This window comes from Orbicella faveolata, unplaced genomic scaffold (genome assembly GCF_042242905.1).
Source record: "Orbicella faveolata isolate gen_17 unplaced genomic scaffold, um_ofav_v1 contig_47, whole genome shotgun sequence".
Lineage (NCBI taxonomy): Eukaryota > Metazoa > Cnidaria > Anthozoa > Scleractinia > Merulinidae > Orbicella > Orbicella faveolata.
In genome coordinates, this window is record NW_028301577.1 from 8,497,501 (window position 1) to 8,518,030 (window position 20,530).

At 37.6% G+C, this 20,530-nt stretch overlaps 2 protein-coding genes and 1 long non-coding RNA gene across 3 annotated transcripts in view; 1 reads left to right on the forward strand and 2 right to left on the reverse strand.

The window, feature by feature from the left end:
* Positions 1-8,436, reverse strand: part of LOC110066175 (peroxisomal acyl-coenzyme A oxidase 3-like) — a 16,754-nt gene extending 8,318 nt beyond the window's left edge. Inside the window, exons 1-9 of the mRNA XM_089280524.1 lie at positions 6,901-8,436; positions 5,600-5,677; positions 4,871-4,960; positions 3,526-3,758; positions 2,956-3,165; positions 2,359-2,431; positions 1,902-2,024; positions 716-836; positions 175-297 (exon numbers count right to left, since the gene is read on the reverse strand). Of these exons, the coding sequence (XP_089136650.1) occupies positions 175-297; positions 716-836; positions 1,902-2,024; positions 2,359-2,431; positions 2,956-3,165; positions 3,526-3,758; positions 4,871-4,960; positions 5,600-5,677; positions 6,901-7,302 (1,453 nt within the window). The 5' untranslated portion in view covers positions 7,303-8,436. The remainder of the gene's footprint in view (positions 1-174; positions 298-715; positions 837-1,901; positions 2,025-2,358; positions 2,432-2,955; positions 3,166-3,525; positions 3,759-4,870; positions 4,961-5,599; positions 5,678-6,900) is intronic.
* A 148-nt stretch (positions 8,437-8,584) lies between these two features.
* LOC110066164 (peroxisomal acyl-coenzyme A oxidase 3-like) lies at positions 8,585-20,497 on the reverse strand. Its single transcript, XM_089280523.1, has 16 exons — positions 19,943-20,497; positions 17,362-17,439; positions 16,621-16,710; positions 15,636-15,868; positions 14,930-15,139; positions 14,179-14,251; positions 13,811-13,933; positions 13,310-13,430; positions 12,813-12,935; positions 12,321-12,434; positions 12,112-12,197; positions 11,819-11,887; positions 11,569-11,707; positions 11,166-11,233; positions 10,518-10,604; positions 8,585-10,095 (listed from the first exon to the last, which is right to left on the reverse strand). Exons 1-16 carry the CDS (start codon positions 20,342-20,344, stop codon positions 9,982-9,984), a joined length of 2,130 nt encoding a protein of 709 aa, XP_089136649.1. The 5' UTR covers positions 20,345-20,497; the 3' UTR covers positions 8,585-9,981.
* Positions 17,432-18,234, forward strand: LOC149097019 (uncharacterized). Its single transcript, XR_016204392.1, has 2 exons — positions 17,432-17,882; positions 17,943-18,234. It is a non-coding gene; the product is annotated as an uncharacterized LOC149097019 (long non-coding RNA).
* Positions 20,498-20,530: the final 33 nt, after the last annotated feature.

Sequence of the window (20,530 nt, forward strand, 5' to 3'; positions counted from 1 at the left end):
GCAAAATACACTCAAAATGTCAGCTTTTCCATTTTTGCCCTACGGTGGTTCATACAACTTTTCCAACTTTAAGTTGATAATCAACTATTGTAAGTGTTTCACTAAAGTTTCAATAAAAACTAATCATTTTGTTTGAGAATGAGAACAGACCTTCTTTTGTATACTAAAGTTTACCTTTTTGCTTGGCTTCCAAAAGAGACAAGAGGTAACCACTGCTTTGCCACAAAAGCATGTTGTTATCTCCTTCATAAGTACAGTTTGGATCATTATCATCTCTTAACTCACCAAACCTGTTGACTGAAAGAAAAGAAAAACAAATCATTTAACACAGCAATATCATTACCACAGTTATCTGTGTCCCTCCAGAGTACATATTATATTTTAGAGGCACCCCGGCCAAGTTTTTTTTTTTTATCTTTTTAGTGATTCTCAAGCTCATTCACAGAATGTTTTACACTTTGAAACACAAGTAGGTTTCACCAAATACATTTTTGACTAATAACTGGTACTTAATGCTCAAGTTAAGGTCATACTATTGCTATGGTAGATGTGAATTTTGTGAACCAAGATGTTGAAAACTTGATTTCCACCAATTGGGTATAACTTAACAACAGACAAGGACTTTAAGAGATAATCTTTTAAGCAGAAAGGATGTAGACTGTCACAGGCCACCTTAGAAGATTAGAAACAAATTTTAAGCAGAGTTGTTGATTACTTGCAAGGTAACCATGACCACCACAAGCCTCTCGGCATTCCTGGATAGCACTCTGTGCAACCCAACCAGCCAGTGGTTTGCTGGCGGATGACAGTGCATGGATCTCACGTCCCAAAGCTGCCTGAAAGGCAAAATAAAAGAAAAAAAATTAATAAACATCAAATTGAGGAAAAGATGATGATTCAAAGAGCCTTTCACTTTTGCCATGCATGATAACAAATACTAACTGAACACAAGGGCCGTACTGGAGATTATTGGCCCCGAGGTTGTGACAGTAGAGACTGAGTGCAGTGAGGTCCATACAAAAAAGAACTGAGTGACAATTCCTCAATACGCTCAAGCAAGCTAGGTTTTAGTAAGTAGTTTAGTATGTGGCTCTCAAGCCATGAATTTGTTGATTTTTGAAAACAAAAAAAATTCACGCCTGATGACTGTTTCCATAGATTGGTTTGTATGGCAAAATCCAGACCAAGGAAGAACCAATCAGAATACTCAGATCTACCTCAAGACTACCTTGCCATATATACCTCTTACTAACCGAGTTCGAGGTCTATACTGTAAGTTACGGACCAAGTTTTTTCCCCTTTGATTTACGGCCCAAGCGCCAAGCGCATGAGTCATAAATCACAGGGGAAAAAACGAGGATCTGTAACTTACATACATGTACAGTACAGACCGAGAAGACAAGGTTAGTAAGATATTTATTATATCTCTAATGTGTGCCTGACGGGTTCAGAAACAATTTCTGTTCATGCGGACTCGGAAAGGCTTCAAATTTCTGACACACCTTGAAAGCAAAACAAGTCACTTTGAAACTGTTTTTACGTCGTTAGCACGCTTTATTACATAACTTAGAGTATAAGAGAGTTTTAAACTTTCACTTGCTATAAAAGTTAAGAGCACTTAAAAAAAAAAGAACACGAAACAGTTTGGCAACAAAACCAACTTTCAATTTTAGCAGGCGGTAAAGGAGAATACAACCCACTAGATTGACCAATCACAGTGTGCATACTAATTGAGAGATATAATAAAATAATTTAGTTAACTGACTGATCTGGCTCCTTAATCTTTGAGAAGTATTATTACAAAGTATTCACTGTAGACCTTAGAGGAAGGAAACCATTCTTCAGCTACATCCACCCCAAAAAACATCTGCCTTATTGCCATTTCTAAAAGAAACACTTACTTGAGCTTTGCCTGTTTCTCCCATCATCACGCCAATTTGTAGCTGCACAAAGTTCATATAAAAAGACCTTGCAAAATAAGTCAGGGCATATGTTGCTGCAAGCTTGGGAATAAGTCTCCATTGCTGGAAAAAATACATAAAGCTGGCTATTAAGATTAATTGGAGGAACCTTTTGTAGCCAATAAATAATGAGAGAAGGAAAGTGAGTAACCTTAATTGATATCAGAGTAACAGATTTTTTGAAACAAAACATTTCTTTCTTTAACTAAATGCATTCATGAAATATTCCCTCAGCATATGGCTATTTCTTCTGTGCAGATAGAAACCTTCACATTTACTTGCTATATGCAAAGGGATAGGTAGCTTAGGCCATTTCTTTCAACAAAAAAAACTTGCTCTTTGCTGACTATTAAAGGAATTACCTAACCCTTACACAATTCAGATGTCCTGACATTACCTGCATTTGATATTCCAGCACTGGAATCTCACCCTTTCCTGGTGGACCAAACTGCTTTCTCACAGCAGAGTACCTAACAAGGAATTTAACAGGTAAAATGATGACGAAAATGATGTGGGAGGCAGGGAGACCTTGTACTGGTTCATTTTTCTAAAAGATCCACTTCTAGTTTATCTAATTGAAGGATTACTACCAAAATTGCCTTTGAAAATAGATACCTCACCTCATCACATCCTCTAAGATATAAACAGCACCAGTACTTTCTTAAAATAGGAAAAGTAAAGATAAAGTCTGCATACGAGCCAGGTGGCCCATCAGGACGGAGCTTATCCTGGTTTCTGTTGCATGAAGTGACTAGGAGTATTTCTACTCCCCCCTGGATGGGATGCTAGTTCATCACAGGGTTACCCATATTTATACACCTGGGTGGAGGGAGGCACTTTGAAAGTAAAGTGTCTTGCCCAAGAACTCAACACAGCGTCCCCAGCCAGGGCTCAAAGGCAGGTCACTTGATCTGGAAGCAAGTGCACTAAATGCTGCACTTCCACTTTTCTTTTCTTTTCTTCTTGAACTATGTACAGCACAACAATATTCTACCTTATGGCAATGGGCATACACATTCGCAGATTGGCTACAGCCATACTTGTTATCGCCACTCGTCCACTAGACAGAGCCCCCAGTGCAGCTCCAAATCTCTTGTTTGGGTCTTTAAATGGTGTAACATACTCTCCCGCAGGTGTCACATCAGCTGTCTTATTGCCCAGTAAGTTTTCCCTTGGAATATGAACTTGGTTAAAAGCTACAAAACTGAAAGTATTAAATAATTACATATGTTAAAATTAAAAAGTAGAGCAGAACATTCAGGTTTGATTGAACTTGCTAAACATATAAAAAAAAAAATGTTTAAAGCACACCTGGGCCAATTTTCATTATAATATAATATATAGTACTAACATCAAATTTACTTTTCAAACCTGGTGTGGCAAGAAATTAATATCAGAAGACCAAAATTAAATTTGAAAATTTGAATAGGTTTTTGGAAAGTTGTACATGTCTTAAAATATAAATGAATGTTCCACTTCAGCCAATCTAAATAAGGTTTCTTGATGTCCATTCACCTCAAGTAACAGTTGATGTAACATGCCAAGCTTTTAAACATACTCTTACCCATTATCTAGTCCATTTTGACCAAGTTTCTCTCCAAGATCCCCCACAGTCACCCCAGGCATGGGTGAGAGATCTGTGGTGCCACGCACTTGAACAACAAATGAGTGGAGACCGTGGCATGTGCCGTCAGGTGTGTAAAGCTGTGCATATACTATAGCATGAGTAGCAGTTTGACCCAGATTGCCGACCCAACACTTTGTAGCTTCAAAGTTGGGAGTATGAACAACAAATTCCTTTTGATCAGAAAAAACAACAAGTAGCTATTAGTAATTCTCCATTCCCTCTATGAGAAGTGCCTGCAGCGAATTAGGGTACACTGCAACCTCAATTGAACAAACCTCTATTTAAACCTCTATGCATGGTAAATAAAAAGCAGTATTTTCTGAATATGAAATCGTTATTAAAAGTGCTTCATTTGGCATATATCTGGGTGTTGGTAGAACATGTAATCTTTTAGAAGAAATGACACTAAAAAAGGCTCACTGAAGAACAATGTTTCCAGCACATCACAATCTACATGCTACTAAAAAAAACAGAGATAGGTACTGGCCTATTGGGCCTCGTCTCATATGCAGACTTTACCTTTCTTCACAAGGTTGATAAAGTGTCTGACTACAACATTGCTACCACTGATAATTTCATGCTTTATTAATCATTATAATAATAATAATAATAATAATAATAATAAATATATTAAAAAATAAAATAATAATAATAACAATAATAATTTAATAATATAATAATAATAATAATCATCATCATCATCATCATCATGATAGTAATAGTAATTGTAATATTTCAAGAGGGAACCCAGCTCGCCATGGCAGTTTTCAGTGGGGCCCTCAAAAAAAAAAAATTAATTCCATTCATGCCTTGCTTACAAGAAAAATGAAAAATAAAATCAGTCAGTTCTCTCTGAATATGATGCAAAACAAAATAAAACAATTTTGGGTCAAACCTTTTTCCTGAATATCTGAGTCTTTTTTATAATAAGAACTCTTGATATATGAGTTTTTATAATTCAAATTCAAATTAAATCATTTGACATGAGATTGTCAGGTTTGCACAATTTTCAAAATGATTAGATTTATTGGAAAGATGATTACCAGTATTCATATATCAATTTATGCCAACTTTCCCAGGTTATTTTGGAGTCTCCCAGTTACAGACCAAATCTCCCAGGCTGTTGTACAGGTCACCAAATCTGGTAGAATTTTGTGGTTGAATTAGCCAAGTACTACTTTTTAGCAGCACACAATGTTTTTTTAGTGCTGACAAAGTCAACTTGGCAATCTCACAGATTTCAATATTTCTAGACTAGCATCTCCAAGTATTGAATACTTACTTGTGTTGATGGATCATAAGTTGCAGTGGTTTGAACACCTTTGGTATTACTTCCATGTGTTAACTCAGTCAGCGCAAAACATCCAAAGATCTGCAAACCAGAATCAGTCATTTACGAAATTTACTATCTCTCAGTTAATAAGCGCACTGTATTGGTCAATTGAGCAGGCCATATTCTCCTGTGCGACCTGCTAAAATTTAAAGTTGGTTTTGTTGCCAAACTGTTTCGCCAAGTATTCTTAACTTTTATTAGCAAGTAAAAGTTTAAAACTTTCTTTTTACTCTAAATTGTGTATTAAAAGCGTGCTAATGACTTAAAAACAATTTCAAATTGACTTGTTTTACTTTCCAGGTGCGTCAGTAATTTGAAGCCATTCCAGGTGAATAGAAATTGTTCCCAAACCTGTCAGGCACACCGTAGAGATATAATAAATATCTTACTAACCTCGTCTTCTCGGTCCATACTGTGAGTTATGGATCCTCCTTTTTCCCCTTCGATTTATGGCTCACACGCTTCATGCTTGGGCCATAAATTCCAAGGGTAAAAAACCTGGTCTGTAACTTACAGAGCAGACCTTGAATTTGATTAGTAAGATGTATGTCTTTTGAGGAGGAGAGAAAACAACTCTGACAAGTTATAGCACTGCACTGTTTGTATAGTGCATGTGGACAAGGTTTGTCTCAAAAATAGCAAGACTAAGCTAATATCCCTTGAATCATTTGCACAGACCTCAAACCTCCTAGCTTTATCTCCAAACTTCTGAATATGTTTATGCGTGCTTGATCTTTTAACTTGGAGAGCAAACATCTAAATTTGCATAATAAATTAAAAACAGTGTAGTTACAAACCAAGCTTTGGAAAGTTATTTAAAATAAATGTAATAAATGATTACTGGACAAGGTTTACATGATAACTTCAATAAATTTATAGAAGCATTAGACAACGTTATCAGCCAAAACCTGAGTCCATGGCTGAAAACACTCCTTAAATAAATCAATTCAGTTAAAACTTAAAACTAATATAACTAATAAAAATTATTGTTGTTTTATATAATCGTCTTGTCTACTAATGTAAATGCTGCAGTCTGATTGGCTGAGCAACTCATGCACTATCAACCATCAGTGTGCAATGGCTGGAGATCTTGATAATCATTATGGCAATGTTTTTTTTATGTTCTCTGATGTTTGGAGGAAGATTTATCACTGGACAACAGTTTTCAGTCTATCTACTCTTTGCGTATGAAGAACACCTCTCTAAGATGTGAGGTAGTGCTGGTCCCAATATAATGGTGTCTGTCTTAAGAGTTGACTGTTGCCCCAGATGTGCTTTTTATGTCACATTTGGCAGTGAAAGAGTATCCTTGCATATGGCTGGCGCACCTGAAATTTTAACTGACCAATCAGGATTCAGCATGCAGGAAAAACTGTACTGTCCTTACTAAGCCTGGCATCAATGTTTGTTAATAGGAAAAGGCAACTTTTGTCTGTGGAGACAGCATCGAATATTCATGAAAAAGGGACTTAAAATTCTAAATACCATATCAGAAATTTACAAATTAGTGAAAATATGAAACATTCTGTGTCTTAAAGGTTTTTATCTAGCGCCATAATTGGATCTAGCTGTGACATCAAGCAACTCACTCATCAAGTTATTCGCCAAGTAAGAAAAATATTTGTGTTATTTTGAACAAAATATGTTGTTCGTCATCAAATTTAACCCATAGTTTTCACGCTAAGTATTAGAACAGGCCAGAGCAACTTTATTTTTGTTTGCGGCAAAGGAAAGGATTATTATCTTGTTGTTTCAGTAGGACAGCTCGGTTTGACTGCTGCTCATACTATGAGCATTTTTCCCCGCGTACTGAATCCTGATTGCTCAATTCAAATTTACCGTGTAGGAGTAACTGTGAATTTGAGAGATGACTGGGTACAAGTCAAGGGTAACACCTCTAAAACTCTCCCGTGCATCACTCCCACGTTTTAAACGGAGAGATTGATTGATACACTGAGGTACATGACTGCACTACTCACCGATGAGTTCAATAAATATTTGGCTGATAAACTCCAGTCAAAACTTCCCAAAATGTCATTGATTACTAGACCCAAGAGAGGTCTCGCCATGAGCTCGCTATCAGACAAAAAATTGTCCTCGACAATTCGTTTGCACCGTTTCATTGTGAGTCGCCTACGTTCATCGAATGACAATTTACTATCGTTTGCGCGATTAAACAGTGGATCTCTTTCCATAGTTTTCCAGACATTGTGTTTAAATCTGACCACATCCTCTCCGCCATCTATAAACACTTTCATTTGATACCAGTCGAAGGAAGCCTGTTTTCTGTAGCTGTCCAATGGTCCTGGAGGAAATTGTTTTTCCATCTCTTCGATGCCATGTTTGCGATCTGACTCGCTGTCCAAAGAGAATCGTGACATGCTGCAGTTCTTTGGTGCTACCTACAGGTCTGTTCTCCAATCATTGGAACAGATTCCTTCCGCTATATAATCCTGATTTTTAACAAGTCATTTGTCTGGAAGCGCGAAAAGTGTATCACAAGATGACCTGTTCACCGAGGACTTCTGGGAAGGTCAGTCAAGGGGAATGACCACTAGCTCGACCAATCTCGTTCCCAGAGTCTACACGGTTGCAGTGATCAGTGAGTTGCTTGACCCCTCTATACCGCAAAAAATATGCACACTCTATTCATAAGCAGAACACGCAACACGCCAATAACGAAGTGTGAGTATGGTTGGATGATGGACCGGCTTTTCAGAGAGTCTTGATGCCGCAGTACAGAGTAAAAGCCGTCGGTAAAATACCAGACCAGCCGTTTCTGCAGTGTTACGTTTTCTGTAAAGATTCTAAGGTAAAGATACAAGATTCAGGCTAGATTTTACACATATGAAACATTAAGATGTTTTAATAGCTAGATTTACCAGTCGAAGAGAGAGAGGGAAAAAAGAAGGGAAGGAAGTATGGGGGATGGAAAGCTCCAATCTTTACAGAATGTTGCTGCTCGACTGATCACAGGTTCCTGTGAGTACGATCACATCATCCCCATTCTCTTCAATCTTCACTGGCTTCACTTCCTTCCTTTCTGAAAGAATCAAATTTAAAATTGTACTTCTCGCCTACAAGGCCCTCCACCTGCAGTCTCCTACCTACATTCAAGAACTGATAACTCGATATTCATCGTCTAGAACCAAAGTCTACACTTCGCTCATTATACACGCTTCGTCTTAACCCTATTAACTTTAACCTAAAGACCTATGGATCCAGAGCTTTTTCTGTCTCAGCTCCAGAACTTTGGAACAAACTACCCAATGATATACGTTCATGTGATGATTTAAATCTCTTTAAACGTAAACTGAAGACGTTTCTTTTCATCACTATACTCTGTATTTTTATCTCGTAGAACTTTCTTTTTAGCTCTATTACCTTTGTAAAGCGCTTAGAACAGATCTCGATAGGCGCTATAGAAATATCTATTGTCATTAATATCTATTGTGATGGAAAAGATGCTAAGTGACGTAGTGGAAAACACCCTGTTTAAACTGACCAACTTCTTTTCCTTTAATCTGGCTCACGTGAAAAGAGGTTCAAGAGCTACAGATCGAGTCTCTCCTCCACTTCCCCTCTCTCGTCTCTTGGTGGGCGTATTTTCGAGTAGAAATCAAAGTTATGCAATTGCCGCACACACATTTTCACATCGGCAAATCACAGGAACAGTGGACACTGACTTTATTTATTGAACTGTTATATGAAGGTTCTTGAAAACTCCTAATCTTAAACTGAAGGGGTAAGTAAACTCCAGGAGTGCCATCTTCTCAGGGGTTGAACGACTGACTGGGAAATTTGAAAACGCAGCAATCACCGGTCATTTTGGAATTGTGTTTGAGGAAAACCCGAGCAGGGAAACCACCTGATTATCGTGGTTTATCGTTTTCGAAAACAAGCTTTGTTTTCAAATTGTTTTCCGTCCACACGAAAACGCAAAGCCGGCGTTTTCAAATTCCTCCGGTTTGAAGAGCGTTTTCGAAAAGCACCGTTTTCGTTACAAATTAGTGTGGACGGTAAACCTAACCGTAGAAATAAAGCAGCGTTTTCAAATTTCTTCGGCGTAGTGTGGACGGGTCCCGGGTTTTGTGACCATTTTCAATGTGTCTGTTTTCAGGTCTTTTCAATATACCTAATCTTAATCTTGTCGCGTGTCCAATCCGTTTCGGACGCAACTAAGTTATGTCGAGGACACGAATTCTGAGAAGGCCTAACTGATTAAACGCCGCACATGAAATAAAAACTTTGTACGGTGTTTTTCTACCGCTCGTTCAACGATTAAATACTAGAGACTTTGATCATATCTCTTGTTAAATACCTTATTACATGAAATTTTCGCGACACGTTAATTTCGCGAATTTCGCGATTTAAAAAAAAATCGCGAAATTTAAGTGACGCGAAAATTAAATGTCGCGAAATTAACATGATGCGAAAATTAAGTGACTCACATTACATCAATAATTAAAAAAGCGACTTTATTACCATTACACACGTTTATAACAATCATTTTGAACTATTCTGTGGTAATGTTCTGGTCCTCTTCATCACTACTGCTTTCCGTCTCCACTCCAGGTAGCACTTCATTTGTACAATCCTCACACTGTCCATTTACTGGCTCCTTGTAGTGCTGTTCCACTGGTTGCTTAAACCTTTCAATTGCCTTATAGACACTGTGAGAACATCTTTCTTGTTACTGTTAACATAATCAGTTGCGTTTCTGTTTATTTGGACGTTATTGATTAAGTTGTTTGATCAAATTCAGGGACATCTTAAATAACATTGACAAAGAAATATAGTGTGTCTCACTCAAAAACGCGAAATTAAAGTGAGTCAAAATGCAAAATTTTCGCAAAATCGCGAAATTAAGGTGTCGCGAAATATGCGAACCTCAAAATCGCGAAATTAACGTGTCGCGAAAATTTTATGTAATAAGGTATCTAGAGTAAATTGTATGATTTGAATATATAACATCCACCTAAATTAATATAGATAAATACGAATCTCAACATATATGGTGGGGACAAAAAATCTCCAAATTTTCTCGATGAATCTTCTTTTCACAACTTGCTACGATCTCGGATGACCGGAAGTTGACGACATTCCTTCCACCAGGAAATTCGTTTCAGGTTCTCTGGGTTCTGCATGATCGCTGCATGTAAGTTTTCGTGGGCCTGGAGAGAGAAAAAGTCTATAATTTAAGACCACCGAAAAACAAAGAAAAAGCGAAGGTCTAAAGCATTTCAACGTTCGCGCCAAGAACAACAACTGCAGGCTGCTGTGGAAAGACTGCAGAGCCGGAGTCACACAAGAACAGGGATGGCAGAGCGTATTTTGAATTGGAGGAGGCTTACAAGCGAGCCCCAGAGGCGCTAACTTGTAGGGGGTCTGGAGATATCTGTAAAATTGCTATTTTATGCATTTTTTGCTTGAAATTGGGTAAATCCCCTACAGCCCCCCCGGCTCCGCCGTCCCTGAAGTAGCAAGCGGGAGGGAAAATCTTTGGCGAGCTTTCGAAGACTGAGAATTGCAAATTTACTGCACGAAAGAAAACTCACAAGAAAATTTCCCGTTTTTGTCATCGGAGTTGACGTACCTTTCCATTACTGTGTCCAATGGGTGAGTTGAGGATAAAATCTGGAGGAGCCAAAGCATCCACAAGAGCTACAGCCTCGTCTTTTAACTAAGAGAAATAAAAAACACAAAAAATGATTTATTTGATGAAAGAAAAGCATTGTTTCGAATTGTTGTAAATTTTCAGTCTTCAGCTACTTTAACGTTGCGCTGTGTAGCGTAGTGTAGAACGATGTCACATTTTAAAGCAAAGCATATTTAGGATTTTGCACCCAACACCTTTCAGCTATGTTGCAAACACATAAAACGTAAATTTTTCGAGTAACAGAAAAAAAGACAGTTTCTACCAAAACTCTTTTATCAGTTACTCTCATCTGAGAGATAATAAACTCGGCTACGTCTTTTCGATTATTACGTCATAAAAATAAACTTCATTTAGTAGTTAAATTGTTCCTCAAAAAATCGTCACGATTTTCTGCATTGAACCTAAGGAAAATTTCCTGTCTATGTTCTATGGCAGTCTTCCTCAATTTGATTTTACGAGTTCTAGAGAAAAAGTGAAAAAGTTTCTTTTCTTTCTGTTTCCCGTGCCTTGCATATTCCTTCTTGGGAGTCTATTGAAAATTTATCGCGAGATAATTTCAAGAAAGAAGCCCATCCTATTAAATACCTCGTAGCAGAGACTAAGAATAGCTGCTCTTATAATCCTGGCGTCGTTCGCTGAACAACAGAAGCCACCTGTTCAAAACAGACCTTCGTTAGTTTTTTTGAATTGTGAGCAAAATATAACTTGGAACGAGTACCCCAATTAAGTTACAAAATGTGTAGAGACCCGCTAATTACCTTCCAACGCGTTATCTACCTTGGTTGCTCTGGGAAAACATGTGCATTCGTCTTCCCGACTAAGAAGGTGCAAAAAAAAAAAAAAAAAACCTACTATGGCTGTGATTGGTTTGGTTTAGATTTTATGAAAAGATTTTAAAGTTCTCCGACCAATCAAATGTTAACATGGAACCTCACTTGAGGCACGTTACTCACAAACGGACAGTAGTCTTTCCCAGTCGTTGTATTACCTTGGTATAGAGTAGTGAGATGTGTCTCCAGGGAAGACAAGCCATTCAAAGAACAAAGTTTGAGAAGAACTGGTTTTAGAGCTGGTGGAGTTTCATCTTCGTCTAAAATAGCTTCTTTAAATTTCTGCAAAACCGTGCACTGAAAAACAAAATGGTTATCAAAGCAACAAACGGTCAGAAATCGATTGAAGAAATGCTTTGTAGTTAAGAAGCAAGAAGGGTTGTGGTTCTAGATAACTTATTAGATTACCTCAACGTAGGCTAAAGCCAGTGACCTGCAGTAAAACACCTGGCTGTCATTCTTGGCGGTAAAAGGATCCTTTAATAGAACAAAAATAAGATCAACATCTGTTCGTTAAAGGCGCAAGGAACTTCCTATGGTTTAGTGGCATGACTTCTTTACGCGTGCAGTAGCTTTCTGTCACGCAAAACTATCCTCTCCCAAGAGCGCAGCGTTGCGTGACAGAGAGAGGGCTCTGCCAAGCCCTCCTCGAGAGTGTGCGACTTGAAGAGACGGCAGAAATTCAGCGGGCCATGAACTACCTTTCCATTTGACATCTCTTGTTGAAGCTTGGCAGCACACTCTTTTAACAGGTAGCAAACAAGCCACTGGTAAGCTCCAACTAAAACTAAACAGAAACAATATCATTCAGATTAGTCAGCTATTTTAAGATCAAATGTGACATCACAGCAGCTCAGTGCCCTAACCCGACCGCACCCCACAGTTCATGCTTACACTCGCCTATACTTACAGTCTGGCTCCCTACAATTGTCTTCCGTCTTGGCATGAAATCTTTGTGTCATGATTTGTTCAATGTCATTAATGAAGTCCGCTGAGTGAAGTGGACAGGAGACATTGGTACCTTCTGGAAAAAAAAAAGAATTATTTTTATCAATTTTTCAAATTGTAAGGCACAGTCCTAGAGACCACAACACCCAGTCACAGAGTTTTTTTGCATGGCAACCACGCCCATCAATACAATGAAGGAGAGCTGTGGCTGAAAAATCTGTTGCACACATACTGTTTGACACTTAAATGAGCTTTTCAGCCTAGTCTAACATATTGGCATATAGGGTGAAGTCTGCGCCAATTTACTCAACCATCATTTCCTTAATTCAAGCCTCCCTCTACCCCACTTGTGAAGAAATCATGAGTAAATGTAACTGAAAATATGAAAACCCTGCTAACAGAAATTTATTAATGTAGCACAAATCTCACTGCTGGCACTAAAGTGAGAGCTGACCTTTTTGCTTGGCTTCCAAAAGAGACAAGAGGTAACTGCTGCTTTGCCACAAAAGCATGTTATTATCTCCTTCATAAGTACAATTTGGATCATTATCATCTCTTAACTCGCCAAACCTGTTGACTAAAAGAAAAGCATTACTTATCTTTAGAAAAGCATTACTTATCTTTAGAAAAGTTAATATATTTAAGCAGTGACCAGCATATTTAAATTTCTCCACACACACTAACAATGAATAATTGTGAAAAAAAAAGGATTGGAGAATCCTTGAAGTGATCACCAAAGAGTAACTCTTGAAATTTGAACAGATGCTCCTAACATAACTATAAGAAACTTATGCAGACCCTGAGTACAGAGAATCTGTATGCAGACTAGTTAACTTCAATGATCACTATGAGAACAGTCTTTCCATTGGTTTGCCTAGATACAGGGTCTCATCTATTCTCAGCATGACATTAGCACTTTTAAAAACACCAAATAAAAGAGCATTTAATTACTTGCAAGGTAACCATGACCACCACAAGCCTCTCGGCATTCCTGAATAGCACTCTGTGCAACCCAACCAGCCAGTGGTTTGCTGGCAGATGACAGTGCATGGATCTCGCGTCCCAAATCTGCCTGAAAAGATAAATTCAAGATATGCCAAAAGAATGAGTAGTATTTTAATAATAAATGATTTGGTCTCTGTTTCTGTTTCTGAGAAGTATTATCATAAAATATGTCAAGTGGATGAAACACCCATGTGTGACCATTCAAATGCAAATTATTGAGCAGCACCAGTAGGTTCTTGAGGTACCATTTATTACGCTGTACAACAAGGTGTTCACTGAGAAGTGGCCATTTGACTATTGAGTGGTGATGTTAATTACTCATTCAAGTTTTGATACCAGTGTTTTAATGCTTTCCATGTAACTGTCACATAATTAAAACATTATTTTTCCATTGTGTAGTTTGCTAACAAAGGAGACAAAAGCTAGATACCAGATCATCAGACTTACTTGCTCTTCAGCTGTTGCTCCCATCATCAAACCGACTTGGAATTCCACAAAGTTCATAAAGAAAGTTCTTGCAAAATATGCTAGTGCGTATGTTGCTGCTAGCTTGGGGATAAGTCTCCATTGCTGAAAGAAATTAATAGTTACCATAAGCCAGAAATTAAAATGCTTTCTTTCATAGGGCCTAAAATCTTAGTTTATATTCTACTTATTGAAAAAAGTAATTACTGAATTACTGAATTCTCTCTACATAGAGTTTTTAGATCATTTCATTTCAACAACGGTAATAAAATTTACTGTTTGATGCATATATGTAAATTCCAGGTCTGCAATGCGTGCAGAGAAGAAGACAATATTCCTCCTTCACAAACCTGCATTTGATATTCCAGTACTGGAATCTCACCCTTTCCTGGTGGACCAAACTGCTTTCTAACAGCTGAGTACCTAAGTAAACAGGGAATTTTTAAGGTAAGCTTAGAGACCTGATAGTTTGTCTTTCCAAAAGGTCAAGCCTAAAATTTGTCCCTAAATACATTCATATTTTGCATCACACAAAACACATAATTATATAGACTGTACCCTAGAACCATTCATTATGCTCATACTGCACTCTTCCAGTCCAAGAACAAATGTGCTATATTAGATTCATCTTGACTAATACTTGGCGCTGTATGATTCAAAGGTGTGTTTACTTGTAATTCACTGGTAAACATCTCCAGTTCTTTGCTCTTACAAATAACATTTGTCAAAACTGCTCAGCACAGCACTAGCATAATACCCCTACTCCTGTCAGACTCAAATGACATTGTCAATCCCCCTGGGGCAGATCAAGAATATATCTATTGTAAATTTAAAAAAATCAAACATTACAACCTGCTGACTTGGTCTCAAAAAGCTGGAAATCCCATTTCCCGGAACATCAATTTTAAAACTTTTCTGGGTGACGATGCCCCGGAACCCCATACAGGGGTCTTGAACCCTCTTCACTAAAATCCAGCCTGTATCTATCCCAGTCCCCATTATAAGGGTTTAAATTATATGAAAGGATGCCAAATCTTGGTCCTGAGAGACTCTTATCTGACAGTTGACTGGATTATCAACCTACAGTTATAACAGTCCTACCTTAAAGCAATAGGCACACATGCTCGGAGGTTGGTTACCGCTATACTTGTTATCCCAACCCTTGCTGCAGACAAAGCCCCCAGAGCAGCCCCAAATCTCTTGTTTGGGTCTTTAAATGGTGTAACATACTCTCCTGCAGGTGTCACATCAGCTGTCTTATTACCCAGTAAGTTTTCTCTTGGAATATGAACTTGGTTAAAAGCTACAAAACTGAAAAGGAAACAAAGAAACATCATGAACAAGGAAAGGAAAGTTAAAGCTGACTAGCTGAAAGATTAGAAACGATCATACTTCTTATCCAAATTTTATGCAATCTCAACTTCGGGAATATTTTAGTTTTAAATAATGACTTTTCCTTGAGATTTTATATGTCTCCAAAGACCCCAAAGATCTCATCCTGATCAATGAGCCCCAACAGTCAGTCAGAATACCTTAGGCTACGTACTTCACCACACAACATCAATAGACATCTGCATTCTTGTTGTGAATCAATTAAACAGATTCTTTAAAAGTAACATATTATCATATTTGTCTTACTCATGTACACAGTTAATAGTTTTTAAATCTTGTTTCAATGCATTAACTTTTGATAACTGCACTGGGTATTGTCTGCTTTTTGATGATCATTCCTAAACAGGGATTTTTGAGACTTGTTTTCAACCAAAACCAATATTTATACTTATCAAAATATACGTCAAATTCCTACCCATTATCCACTCCATTAAGACCAAGTTTCTCTCCAAGATCCCCCACAGTCACCCCAGGCATGGGTGAGAGATCTGTGGTACTACGTACTTGAACAACGAAGGAGTGGAGACCATGGCATGTGCCGTCAGGTGTGTAAAGCTGTGCATATACTATAGCATGAGTAGCAGTTTGACCCAGATTGCCAACCCAACATTTTGTAGCTTCAAAGGTGGGAGTATGAACAACAAATTCCTTTTGATCAGAAAAAACAACAAGTAGTTATTAGTAATTCCCAATTCCCCCTATGAGAAGTGCCTGCAGCGAATCGGGGTACACTGCAACCTCAATTGAACAAACCTCTATTTAACAAAGTCCTCATGATAACAAATGATATTCTTCACCTCAGTAATAGCATGATATAGGAAAAAGAACCTCAATGTAACAAAACCTCATTATAGGGAAGAGATTTTTTCAGTCCCCTGGCCCTTCGTTATACTGAGGTTCAGTCACTGTAGTTGTATTTCATCAAAACAAATATCCAGTCCAAGATTATGTATACAACTACCAAGATTCACTGCAGGTGCATCTCTTAGAGCTCGAGGTCTTTAGGAATTTGAGGTAAAAAGTGTTCCTGTCATTTCTGTGGTATTATAGATATGGAATGCTTTGGTATTATGTACTAAGCAGCAAGACTAGATTGTCATTACAGTCTAGTTAAAGAAAATCATATAGTCTAGTCATGTTAGCCTACATGGGCATGCATCTTAAACACTTAGAAAAATAGCTTTAGCCTGAAGAGAAACAAAGAGAGTCTCCACGTGACTGTGATCATGAAATCCGTTAGGCAAATGGCATGTATTCATTCGGTTTCCTAAGTAAATAACCTTTAAAAATTTAAGACTCTTTATTCTTTCTGTAAATTAAATCTCCAGCTTAAATAACTCAATTCACAAATATTGGCACTCCTGACCATGTTCAAAAGGTTAACGCTATTGTTTACTTACTTGCGATTTTGGATCGTAAGTTGCTGTGGTTTGAACACCTTTGGTATTACTTCCATGTGCTAATTCCGTCAGTGCAAAACATCCAAAGATCTGCAAGTCAGTAGCAATAGGTAATTTATTCAGTACAAGCACTAACAAAAGATGAGAACTCTCAGATAGTATTCAGTTCTCTCCTGCTAAAACCTGTATCGAAATAGTCAAAATTGAGGTCTGTTTGCAAAGAAAAAATTCAGGTCAAGACAGATCACTGTAAGGTCCAAATCAATCCAATTTACTTTCAATGAAGGTATTCTATTGTCATGCAACTAAGTTTTCAAGACAAATTGGCAATTTATTTTAGTAAAAATTTTGGAGAAGGGCCGCTATATTGAATTAGTATCACCCAACTAGTGGACTAATGCAAATCCCGTATTTTGATTGGCTACGTTACTAGAGGACTATTAGCAATAGTCCTCGAGTAGCGAAATTGGCGCAATCGAGCGTGACGCTTTCTTTCATTCTATTCCCAAATAAATATTTCTTCAACTTGCATTTGCTAACTTTGTTATTGCCTTTTCTGTCCGACTAGTTGGGACCCTTCGCCCTCAAGGGCCACGGGTCAATAGCCCATTCGGCTTCGCCTCATGGGCTATTGACCCGTAGCCCGCAAGGGCTACGGGTCTAATTGTTAAATAGCTTCTTAATCCGGCTGATTATGAAGTTAGCATATTAGTATCTTAGAGGAAATGTTTCCATACAGACCTCAAACCTCTCAGCTTTATCTCCAAGTTCCTGGATGTGTTCATGTGTGCTTGATGTTTTAATTTGAAGACCAAACACCTGAATTAAGATTCATAATATCTGTCAGTTTTTAAACATGATAACATGCGTCATATGTTATACTACTATTATTGTTTCACCATCAATCAATTGTGCAGGTTTAGAAAATATCCATATCCACACCAAGGAGAGTCAATGGAAATTCTGAGGGGGTGGGTGGGGGTCTCAATAGCCCAATTTTTAAAGTATAAAGTTAAACTGAAAATTCCAGGAGGGAGGGGCTTACAAACCAAATGACCATCCTTGGTAGAGGTATGGATATTTTCTGGAACCACACATTAGTTCTGAGCCACCTCAACAGAATGTTTTTGTAAAATTTGTTTACATTTTTATATAGCATTACGAATATTTTTTAGGCAGGTCCCCACCAGCCTTTAGGTTGCCTCAAACCAACCTGCCTCAACAAAAAGTACATGTATGTATGTATGTATGTATGTATGTATGTATGTATGTATGTATGTATGTATGTATGTATGTATGTATGTATGTATGTATGTATGTAGACATATTATAGACATATTATAGATGAGTACCATATCAAAAAGAAAATTTTATCTTCCCCTTCTAGGTAAACACATTAGGCAGGCTTGACCTCTTGTGGTATTAAGGACTTTTACACCTGGAGGACTCCCATATAAAAAAAAACAGGGTGCTTGTCGTACCTTTTAGGGGTTTAACAAGCAGTTTTGGTACCTCTTACGGTGTTCAGCCTCGAAAGGGCCACAGCGAGAGCTTTCGCTGTATCTTTTAAAGTCAACAAGCAACTGTATAAAAAAAAAAAAAAAATGAAGAAAACCCTAAGGCTAACACTGTGCACGGATATTATTGTACTGTAGGTCAACCTTAACAAGTGTTGCACTTGTCAGTATTGTAAGTAACGTGTATTGTATGTAAGTAGTAAGTAGTCTTTTTAATTAGTTAATTAATTAATTAATTAATTAATTGATTAATACAATGTAACTTATTATAGTGTAAGTAATGTAAGTAATTGTATTGTTAGTAATTATCCAGTAAGTGATGTAGGTAATTGTCCCATAAGTAATGTAAGTAGTTGAACTGTAAGTTGTTTTTTTCCCTGTGTTTTGCAACAAAAAAAAAAAAAAAAAAAAAATCTTTTAAGGTACTAAGCCAAAAAAGTCAATGTCAGTTAATGTGCTGCGTTAGAATCGGTACCTCTTAGGGGAGATCAAAATTTCAAGCCACACCAACAAAACAGGATCTAGGTACTTCTTAGGGGTTCTTTTCAAAATTTCCAACAAGTATCCCATTCTTTTTATTTGGGAGTCCCCCAGGCTTTTAGATTGGACTACAAGTATGAGATCAAGTACAACTATGATTTTCAATTTTCAAACCAGTGATGTTTCTAGAGCCCTCGCTCTTTGTCCTGCTTTATGTTGGTTTTGGGTATAGAAAGTGTAACTCATGGGATGAGATGAGATGTGACAGGTTAATGTGGACCTTACATAACAGAATCTTCTGTAGGAAAAAAGGTGGCAGCTTTACATTTTACTAAAAATACCATGAAGAACCGTACACAGCCCATAAAACACAAGGAAAGCCATATTTTTGCAATATTTGCCCCTATGCGCTAAGAATTACGGGTAAATGTACCAGTTGCCATCTTTTTCTCCTATGGAGGATGTTTGAAAGGTCATACTTGTACTCAACCTCCTACTTCAATCAAAAGTCTTCTATTGTCATGGCAAGTATATATGATGCAAGTGAATATAAGAAAGGTCATATATTTGAACGGCAAAAATAGATATAAGGACATCAATGATCATCACAGTTATATACACAACTTAAGCAGCTGTGAAATTATAAAATCCTAAAACAAATTCAGGCTTGAATGGGATTCAAGCCCTTGACCTCTGCCATACCGGTGCAGTGCTCTACCAACTGAGCTATCAAGCCAACTGGGAGCTGGTCACTGTGAGTTCACATTATACCTGAACATGTAGATGGTGAAGGATGCAAGTGAATATATATGAAAGATCATAAATTTGAACTTTGGAGAAAGATAAAGACATCAAATTATGATCATTACAGTTATATACACAACGTAATTAAGCAGAAATGAAATCAAAGCTAGGCTTTAATTTCACAACTGCTTAAGTTGTGTATATAACTGCAATGACCATCTATGTCTTCAGATATGTATGATGTGATACGTAATTTCTTATTGTCAGTCATTGCAATAACTATAGCAGAATGCTAAAAGAAGAGAAGAAGCAGCCTTAGAGCTGGCAGGGGGTGGGGTGGGCAATTTTAATGATCAGAGTTTTTTCTCAGAGTCAGGTCATAAGAGAATTTTTTTTTTTCAATTTTTTCCTTTTGCATGGCTTTCGTTGCACAATTTTCTTTTATTTTTTCTATGACAAGGATTTTTTCGGTAACTGACCAAACACCCCTCTCCCATCAAAAGTATAATAACCTATCCTTAACAGGTTCATGAACAAACTTCACCAGTTATATAAGTCAAATAAATTAGTACAGCACTCACCGATCTGTTCAAGAGATATTTTGTAGATATACTCCAATCCAAGGTTCCTAATAAGTCATTGAATACCTGAACCAAGAGAGGCCTAGCCATAACTTCATTATCAGTCAAAAAATTGTACTCCAAAACTCTTTTGCACCGTTTCATTGTGAGTCGCCTTCGTTCATCGAATGTCAATTTGCTATCGTTTGCGCGATTAAACAGTGGGTCTTTTTCCATGGTTTTCCAGACATTGTGTTTAAATCTTACAACATCTTCTCCGCCATCTATAAACACTTTCATTTGAAACCAGTCGAAGGAAGCACGTTTTCGGTAGCTGTCCAGTGGCCCTGCAGGAAAGTGTTTTTCCATCTCTTCGATGAGGTGTTCGCGGTGTGACCTGCTTTCCGAGGAGAATTCTGACATCCTGGCAGCTCTTTGTTGCTACCCAACGACTGGAGCAAATTCCCTTTACTGACTTAACTAGATTATCGTGCTTTACTAAAAGTCATTTGGTTTGGTAGTAGAACAGAACGAGGTCATACTCGTACCACAAAGTGGTTACACAAGAGATTTCTATAACGGCCAATCAAGGGGAATGACATAAGCGAA